The sequence below is a fragment of the Misgurnus anguillicaudatus genome, chromosome 21, assembly GCF_027580225.2.
Source record: "Misgurnus anguillicaudatus chromosome 21, ASM2758022v2, whole genome shotgun sequence".
NCBI classification, from domain to species: domain Eukaryota; kingdom Metazoa; phylum Chordata; class Actinopteri; order Cypriniformes; family Cobitidae; genus Misgurnus; species Misgurnus anguillicaudatus.
The window spans coordinates 29,065,511-29,075,739 of NC_073357.2; the positions used below are offsets into that span (position 1 = coordinate 29,065,511).

Below are 10,229 nucleotides of genomic sequence, written 5' to 3' on the forward strand. Positions count from 1 at the left end.
TATTTCTTAACGCCATTTCAGCATCTACTGCAATATTCATGGCGAGAACCAGTTAATCCATCCAGAAGTTTTATTCAGACAAGTTGATCCATACACAGGTTAGGGGAGGGACAATTTGGTATCTCCAATTTGCATAATTACATGTTTTTGGCCTGTAGGAGGAAACCGGAGTAAGTAGGGCAGTGCTTAAAATACAGTAAGTGACTCCTGTTATTACTCAAGAGCTGATTTCCCGTCCATGTTCCTAATACAAGATATTCTGGTTCAGATCATTTCATGATTCAGTTATTTTTCACATACCAGCTTACAAAACAAAAATCATGATACATTGCTATTTGTTAACATAACAATAATAAAAGTGTTTTAAAGAATACACACATCCATTTTCCATAAGGTGATTTATTTAATAACAAAACTACAGACATGATTTTTCTTTTATATAAGAGAGCTTCTACTCTCCATCCAAAATGCTTGATTAGGAGTTTTGTAACATATTTATGCACAGAACAAACACAAACGCCAAAACAAATTGTTCCATTTGTCATCAGCAGATTTCACAAAAATGGAACAAAATTTGTTTGGTGGGCTGCCTCTCCTCCGAGGTGGCTATGCAATAAAGAGCATCAGGCACCCTCTCTCATAACAAAACCTGGGACAATGTGTTGATGACGGTCCTAGAAATAGGCAGTATGTCGCAGGTTGTCAAGACTGTTGTCAACATTTCAAGCGAATAACTCGCTCTCAGTTCTCTGACTCAAGATATTGAGCTCTATTTAAAGATAAAGCTTATACAAAATAAAAATGAGTGAGTAGGGATAAAACATCCTCAGTGTAAAGTCTCTCATGTTGTTTGACAAATATATCTTTTGAGTGTTTTTTTCTTTCGTCTGACTGTGCTCTTTACACAAATATCACAATGAAAGCTTGCAATGACAAAGTTCTTTGTACATAAGTCTCCGCAGCTTGGGCATATCCTGTTGACTGAAGCTGAAGGGATGACCCAATGCAAGACACTTGCAGTACTAGAGAATGCAGAGATACACAGATAAAGAAGAGGTAAGTATTATGTTTGAAATGTACATTTTTACACCATGTTATTGAGTGTGGCTGTCAAGTACATATATTTGCATTTTGAGAAGAGGGCAGTATGGCTTTTCTGTTGAAAATAGTAAATAGTAAATATACATACCTGCAGGACAAATGCCCCACAGTCACTGTCATTATTCTGTCTGCCTACGTTCTGTAACAATTAAGACATAATTTAAATTTAACATAAATTTAACATCAATCAATCGCAAAGTACAATGTGTGGCGACTGCTTCTGACATGTCCAGACTCACCATTTTAAAAAAGCCTTTCCATCCTGTAAGAAAGTCTCTCTTGCCTTTTATAACAGCCTCTGCCTGTAGGTATTTGAAAATATGCTATGGAGAAAAAGTGAAAGAAAAACAGTTATACACAGCTGAATAAATGGTTACATTTGTGTAGCAATTACATACAAATTTTATAGCATTTTGGGAAGACTCTCTCCGAAATATATATATATATATATATTATATTAGGCCTACAATGGGGCTTTTACCTTGGGGCAGCGACGATTAAGAGTTCGCTGAGAATCAAAGTATGTGATGGATCTCTCTTTAATATCAACCGAAACTAGTGACCAGTGCACTTCTAAATGGATGGGAATCAACAACAGATCCTTCTGGAAGATGTCCACCTAAACACATACTTGAATTTAATTAAATGAATAGAGCATATCAAGAAAAGTGTCACTCGTTTGCTTTGTGGCCCAGCAGCACTTTTACACCAATACAAACAAGGTTACAATCATATAACGTGATTATATTACAACCCCAAATCAGAAAAAGTTGAGGCACTGTAGAAATTAGAGTCAAAAAGTAATGGAATAATTTACAAATCTCACAAACCAACATTTTATTCACAGTAGAAAATAGATAACATATCAAATGTTGAAAGTAAGATATTTTGAAATGTCATGCCAAATATTGGCTCATTTTGGATTTCATGAGAGCTACACATTCCAAAAAAAATTGGGTCAGGTAGCAATAAGAGGCCAGAAAATCCAAATATACATATAAGGAACAGTTGAAGGACCAATTTGCAACTTATTAGGTCAATTGGCAACATGATTGGGTATAAAAAGCCTGTCAGAGTGGCAGTGTCTCTCAGAGGTCAAGATGGGCAGAGAATCACCAATTCCCCCAATGCTGTTGTGAAAAATAGTTTTCTAAGTTTCTCAGAGAAAAATTGCAAAGAGTTTGAAGTTATCATCATCTACAGTGCATAATATCATTCAAAGGTTTAGAGAATCTGGAACAAGGCTGGAAAATCATACCGGATGCCCGTGATCTTCGGGCTCTTAGACGGCACTGCATCACATACAGGAATGCTACTGTAATGCAAATCATAACATGGGCTTTGGAATACTTCCAGAAAACATTGTCGGTGAACACAATCCACCGTGTCATTCGCCGTTGCCAGCTAAAACTCTATAGGTCAAAAAAGAAGCCATATCTAAACATGATCCAGAAGCGTAGGCATTTTCCCTGGGCAATCATTTAAATCAAGTCATTTAAAATGGACTTTGGCAAAGTGAAAAACTGTTCTGAGGTCCGACGAATCAAAATTTGAAGTTCTTTTTGGAAAACTGGGACGCCATTTCATCTGGACTAAAGAGGACAGTGACAACCCAAGTTGTTATTAGCGCTCATTTCGGAAACCTGCATCTCTGATGGTATGGGGTTGCATGAGTACGTGTGACATGGGCAGCTTACACATCTGGAAAGGCGCCATCAATGCTGAAAGGTTTATCCAAGTTCTAGATACATATGATCCCATTCAGATGTCGTCTCTTTCAAGAAAGACCTTGCATTTTCCAACATGACAACGTCAGACCACATACTGCATCAATTACAACATCATGGCTGCGTAGAAGAAGGATCCAGTTATTGAAATGTCCAGCCTGCAGTCCAGATCTGTCACCCACAGAAAACATTTGATGCATCATAAAGAGGACGATGCGACAAAGAGGACCTAAGACAGTTGAGCAACTAGAAATCTGTATTAGACAAGAATAGGACAACATTCCTATTCCTAAAAATTGTTCCTCCTCCAGCTGTTCCTTATATGTACATTTAACTTTTCTGGCCTCTTATTGCTACCTGTCCCAACTTTTTTTGGAATGTGTAGCTCTCATGAAATCCAAAATGAACCAATATTTGGCATGACATTTCAAAATGTATCACTTTCAACATTTGATATGTTATCTATATTCTATTGTGAATACAATTTAAGTTTATGAGATTTGTAAATTATTCCATTCTTTTTTACTCACAATTTGTACAGTGTCCCATTTTTTTTCTGATTTGGGGTTGTATGCCCTGTATACAGAACTATTCTACAACAAAATCAAATAACATGTTTACAATTTGCTTACATTCTTGGTCCACCGTTTCACACCATCATAACCTTTGGTCCTTAACTTGTCATAAAAGAAACTGTTGAAGAAATGCACCTAAAAATGAGCAAAGATAGCATTAGATATAGTTGAATGGAATTTTTTTTTTCTGCAACCAACAACAAAAACAACCACCATAAAAATAAATGCCCAAATGTCTGTCTAGAATAGTTCAATTTCCACTTCAATTTTTGAACCCTTAAGGCAAATTGAGTCGCAATGAGCAAATCTTTAAAAATGAGTTATTTTCACATGATTTATTTATGATTGACTGAAATCTGATAAAATTGAGTTACACCATTTGTCATACATCCTCCCTATGACAAATCGCTTTATTGTTTCCTAATCTTTGGATAAAAGCATCTGCTAAATGCCTAAAATGTAAATGTTTGAAGTTGATAAAGTTGACAAAGTGAATTTTAAGAAAACCAAGTTAAAGAGTTAAAGAAAGGTTCCAAAACAAAATCACACCTTAAAATCTCTAGTAATACCAACAAATTTGGCACACCAAGTCAAAACCAATATCTGTAGGAAAAATCTATGTTCAACTTTTTTCTTTCTTTTATTGCTTGATTGATATTGAGGCAGGTGGCTTTAAGATCTACTGAAATGCAAGGATCTAATATAATGTTACACATCAGATATTTTTCCCAACAGTTCTTGTCAAAACTTAACTTTCAAATAACTGTAATTCTGTGTATATCGTGATCGCGCAATGAGAGCTTTGTGGGCTTTGGATGTGTAAGATCAGCGGAAGTGAAATCGATTTCCTGTCTTGTCGCTTTCAATAACTCTTTAAACATTAATCTGGTACCGCACTTTATCTCTCTTACTAACTCTTTAAACATCAAGCAAGTCCTGCACTTTATTTTTTTATCAAAACGTCAGAGGCGCAAGTGCTTTGCTTCAGACAAACATCCTTTGTATTAGGTTTAGGATTTAGAATAGTACACCTCTCAAAAAATTTACAAAAAAAGATCAATTTAGATGTTTATTTACTTTTTGGAGCATTGGGATTGATAGACGAATGCTTAATAATCGTATTTTACAAAAAAATTAAATTGGACCAAAATCAATATTTTTCATGTCTTTTGCCTGTAGCTCAAATTTAGACTGCGCACATTCAGACTCATTTAGACATCACGGGTTACATATAGGTTATTGTACATGTAACATGTTATATACATTTAACTGTGCAAGATTTTCTTAAGAATTACCTATTGTACAATTATACACAACTTATATGGCAGATTAGCTGGAAAAGTAGCAACAAACCTTTTCAGGCACTGAATCCATCACAAGGTCTCCATACATGTTCATGACCTTATGGATCAGATAAAACGTGAGTGTGTACAGTACATTAGACAGAAATGAAAAGAACAGGATAATAAAATATGATCAAATGACAGAAACTGTGGTGTAGTCAGTGTTCAACTTTAAGGGGGGGGTATTTAATGCATTCTGACTTATTAACACAGTTAAAGAGTTGTAATCCTGATGCTAAACGCAAATGCAAAGTGTCAAAAAAGCAGTTGAGCGTGTTTTTCTGATCAAACTAACACCTCCTCTTTCCAAACATGGGTACCCATTAGGTATGAGTGACCCTGTATTCCTTTTATGGGCACTTCCCCAGAAAAGCACACCCACGCGTCAATCAGAGAGAGAGCGAGAACAAGGACGCTCATAAACATTGTTCCTTCGAGTAGAAGTCACAGGCTTCACTACACGCCTCAGCTGTGTTTATTATCAAGACCCAACAGTGGCACCAAAGAAGAAATTTGTTTTTAGATGAAAGTAAGCCAGCCTTATGTAAAACAATAGATATAGTTTGTTTATTCGGGGTAGCAGCTGAGTTTTGCATGTGTTTCTTTGTTTAATGCTAGATTTTATGAAAATGGTGCTGTCCCAACCAGGGGTGCGTTTAAAGCATCGACAAAGTTCAACGATTTGGTGTTTCCCAACCACAGTTCAAAACAAAAGATGAATGACGCCTGTTCGCTCTCTTCCATTGCTGAAAAGTGAAGCCGCCAGTATCCCGATACGGCGCTGACATCTTGGGTCTTGAGTCTGCGCAATAGCGATTTCGGGACCAGTCCTGCGCAGTAGTGAGCAGGAAGTAAAGCAGCGAAATCAAGACCCCGCCCTCGCTCTCGCAGAATGCGCATATCACACGATGTCACCGGTGTCAATCATGACGTGACACCACCGTTTTTATATCATTAAATAACTAACTAAAAACAAACTTATTTTAAAAACAAACATTTAAATTTACATCAGCGTGATAAAAACTACAGTAAATGACAGAAACCAGCTTTGGAAAAAAAATTGAAGTGTAATTAAATTGTTTATTTGGTCTCAAGTCCCATTGAATAACATGGAAAGGCGGGGTTTATGACCTATACTGGGACCAGTCACTGGGGGGCAATCAAGACGTTTTGTATTAACTTTTCAGGGCTTGTGCGGCACACTTGGTTCAAACGAGCATTCGCAAGCTGCATCGCAAACTTGTGTTGTTTAAACGACAGCTCTTCACCTGTTGTTGGAAGCATAGTTCCTTGTTATTATAATATGTAGACTTACGTTGATCATGCTTTTGAACAAAATAAGCAAAGAAATGTAGTGCGTTCTATATCCATCATTTTAAATATATAAAAATTTTATTTTATGTCTTTAAGTTTGTAAACAGAATTAAAGAGCTGCATTTGAAAACTGCGCAGGTGCGCAGCATACAAGCTTTAAGACCCTGGGGAATCCATGGGAGAAGTGACGTAAGAGGGAACTTGCGCATTAATTAAATATCTTGAAAAAAACAAAAGATAACTAACACGATAACAAAATCAGTCTTCTGATGCAATTATTTAGAGCAGTAATCTGACATTAAATCGATTTGCACAGATTAATTAATACTTCACCTCTCACATGACATCATAAACTATGTTGTTAAATTAAAAAAATCACCAAATTGTTAAATGTGCGACAAAGTTACTATGCTTTTCTGGAAACAGTCTTGACAAGGTAGTTAGCTTCTCCAACTATGCATCGTAGTATGTTAGTTCAGCAGCGAGTTACGTCGTTGTTCGGGAAACGCACACAGATCATGAGTCTCAGGCGTTAAGTAAACTGCTTCAAATGTCTGCATTTTGTTGGCAATCGGCACGTAAGTGCATATGATCTTAACGACACAAACATGTAGTGAATTATAAGTTATCCAGAGATAGTGGGATAATGTTTTGTGCGTGTTGCTTGCTCGTGATTCGCTCCTTCTGCTGGACGCCTATGGGATTTTGTGCTTTTCCAGAAACAGTCGCTAGAGCTGATCTGTCTTTTATAAATATGATCAAACTAAAGACTCTTCGGCGATATGAAGGATACTACTCTATAGGTACACAAAATTAACACGAGAAAAAGCATGTGTTATGTGAGCTTTAAACTAACCTGGTCATTGAGCCAGTTCTGGCCATAGAGGGTGGTAAGGTCATCCATCGTGAGAACATGTCGCTTGTAATTCACCCGGAATCCTTTCACCATAGCTTGTCCTGGTGATCTCTGGTAGGACTGGATTAAATGCTGCACTACTATTTTCCTGTGAGCACATGATTAATAATAGAACCTTTATAATATGATAAATAACTTTCCATTTTAACATACAGCAGATATACACTTCATAAATTCTGTACTGCACAAGAGTATTTAAACTTGTGCCAGACCTGTGAGGCTGGGAAAAGTCTTCATTGAAGATATTCTGTAGTTCCTCAGCAATATCATCTGATTGTACAGGAATTAGACTTCCATACTTTTGAAGATATTCATCAAGAAGACCTGAGAAAACATTGAATGCATAAAAAAGTTAGGGATGTTAGACTTGAGATGTTAAACAACATGCTGTAAAAGAATTTAACTACTTGCTACTTGCTGTCTGGATCATTTTGGAAATCAGGACTGAACAAATAACTGGTCTTACAACACGTGTACCAGGAAATGGTAAACCACCTAGGACCAGTTCGGACTAAGGACTTCTATCAGTATAGCATAACCAAAATGATACAGATGTGGTAACAGGAATTTTTTTATTCAAAGCCCAAAGAGCTACCTTGAGCACAAGTCCTTTGCTCTTCTGTGAGGGCAAACTCCATCCTCTGAGGGGCAGGCTTCTCAGGCATAGAATGATATTCCCGGCCTCCACTGACTGCGGATTTTGAGAAAGAATCCCCATGATAACCGTTGAAACCACAGAACTGATTTTCTGTGGGGAAATAAAGACATTTATTGTATGCAGTTTTGACTAAAATTTATTAAAAAAAATATTTTTTTATTGAAAGTTGAAAAAATATCTTGCCTGTTTGTCTGCCGCTTGTTTTGCCCAAACCCAACCGTAACGATCCCATATTGTTAAATCCCTGCTCTCGTCTCTTGCTGGTATTAAGCCTATAATGGCGCCACCTCCTTGCCCGTCGATACCCTAAGCTGCCAACCCACTGTGCCCTCTGTCTCCAAATTTTCCAATTTTGCACAAGCCGGTTTCGTAGCCGCACACTGGACCGCAGCCTTCTCCAACGCTTCATTCTTTGCTCTCGTAGCCCATGAAGTCGTATCTGTACGGTATTTTCTGGAAAGTCTCTGGTTTCGTGTGATGGAGCCTGGTGTGGATAACTATTAACATGCATGACTTGTGGTTGCGATTCGAATGGCCGTTGCCAATCTTCCACATCCTCTTTTTCCTCCCATGGAGCACACTCAGAATCGATCTCTTCGTCATCTTGTTCTTCATCCTCTTCCAAATATTCTTCATTCTCATCAAAACCAACCTCTTCATCAACCTCTACCGGTTCTATGTAATCACCGGTCCAGACCCTCTCCTTGTGGCCTAATCTGAGGTGTATGGGGCTGGTGGCATTAGGAGGGGAGTTTGGATCCATTAGACCACCTCCCATTCCTCCAACACCGCTGGCTTCCTGGCTCACAGTCAAGGAGAGTTCGCCCTGCCAGCGGTTTTGGGCCAGGCTTCCACCACTGTCTCTCATTGTCCACTGGCAACCTGCTACCTGCGCCAGCTCGCCGCCTGCCAGGGTCAAAGTTTAAAATTGTCTTATAATAATCATTAACATTATTATGCTTTTTAAGTGTATTATCAAAGACCAGTTTGATTGAAATACATTAAAATGTGTGGATTATTAGCAGAACAATATAGATTAGAAGCACGTTTCAGCACGTGCTGTTAAGATAGCATGTATTCACAATACATTTAATAACCTGGGTTGGTGTGCACATATATGTTTACTGAATTGTAAAATGTATCTAACGTTACTAAAGACTAAATCCGCGGACAACATATCTCATACAGAATAATTTATTTTACCTCTTGCATGTCCCATTTTATTAGCCATTTCATGATTTAGCAAAACATACGTTTGAAGTTTTGCAATAATGACTGACATTATAGGTAGTGCTAATAAACGATTTGGTGGTTTAGTTACTACCTGGCATGTGTACATTGGCTAATTAGCTGGCTAGCTAACAGCTACGTTGCACCCGTGCAATCTTTATAGTCTCTGCGTCAATCCGACACATCACTTACCTTTTACGTGCAGTTTCAAACGACTATTTGCTACAAAATACGCGCAGATTTTACTTTATTTATTGCGATTTTTGTACCAATTAATCAAATTCTGCATTGCGAGGTTTTCCCCCTTAATCAATGGATACAGTCGCGTCCTTTAGACGACAGCATAAACAGTAACGCGGCGCATAACTGATGACATCACTGGGTGTGAATAATGCTTTTACAGGGTTTTAGAACAAAAATTAAAAAGAACCAATGCGAGTTTTCTATGTGTCAGTCATTTAATATAATATAATATATAGCTCAACCCCTGGCTTAATGTATGTTTTTTTAATATGTAATATTGTAGTTTTGACTACTGTACCGCCTTTTTTTTACTACTGTACTTAATATGTCTGCTTTGTTGAGGTTTAATTAAACAGATAAAAAACAGATATTTGCAACATTTGTTTCTGGTTAATGGAAAAGATATTCAAATATGCATGAAGATTTTTTTCATTTAAAGGGGACATTCCATGAAAATCTGACTTTTTCCATGTTTAAGTGCTATAATTGGGTCCCCAGTGCTTCTATCAACCTAGAAAATGTGAATAAGAACAGCCCAGTAACTTAGTTTTGTAAACCATTCTCCACAAGCATGTGAAAAATAGGTTGAAATTTGGCTCCCCTGGTGATGTCAGAAGGGGAAAATACAGCCCCTTAATCTGCACTACAGAGATCAGCTCATTTGCATTTTAAAGGACACACACAAAACAGCACATTTTTGCACACACATACAAAGTGACAATTTTAACTTGCTATAATAAATTATCTATATGATATTTGGAGCTACAACTTCACATTGTGGGGACACAATTTATTTGACATCTTAAAAAAAGTCTTGTGAAATGTCCCCTTTAAACAATAAAAAAAAATCAATGAATACAAATTCGCTAGACTATAAGCACTTTAATATATTTGTATAATGATAAGCCTAAGTCCTGGATGTAAAGTTTTCTGTATATGTATTATTGTAGTTTTTACTGAAGTTTGACTATGTCTGTTTTGTTGAAATTCAGTGAAATAAAAAAAAGGTGTATTTGCAATAAAAGTTGGCAGACTGACTGGACATAATATTGTCCTGCTTTTGGTCTGTGAAATGGTGAGATAAGCTCTTGTACCTCTGAAACATGACTACTTGAAACTATA

At 37.1% G+C, this 10,229-nt stretch overlaps 1 protein-coding gene across 1 annotated transcript; it reads right to left on the reverse strand.

The window, feature by feature from the left end:
• Positions 1-383: 383 nt before the first annotated feature.
• On the reverse strand, positions 384-9,228 carry senp3b (SUMO specific peptidase 3b). Its single transcript, XM_055201069.2, has 11 exons — positions 9,057-9,228; positions 7,818-8,540; positions 7,572-7,724; positions 7,189-7,300; positions 6,917-7,064; positions 4,757-4,804; positions 3,461-3,538; positions 1,583-1,720; positions 1,341-1,424; positions 1,190-1,240; positions 384-1,022 (listed from the first exon to the last, which is right to left on the reverse strand). The coding sequence occupies exons 2-11, from the start codon at positions 8,500-8,502 to the stop codon at positions 912-914; spliced, it is 1,608 nt and encodes a 535-aa protein (XP_055057044.2). The 5' UTR covers positions 8,503-8,540; positions 9,057-9,228; the 3' UTR covers positions 384-911.
• Positions 9,229-10,229: the final 1,001 nt, after the last annotated feature.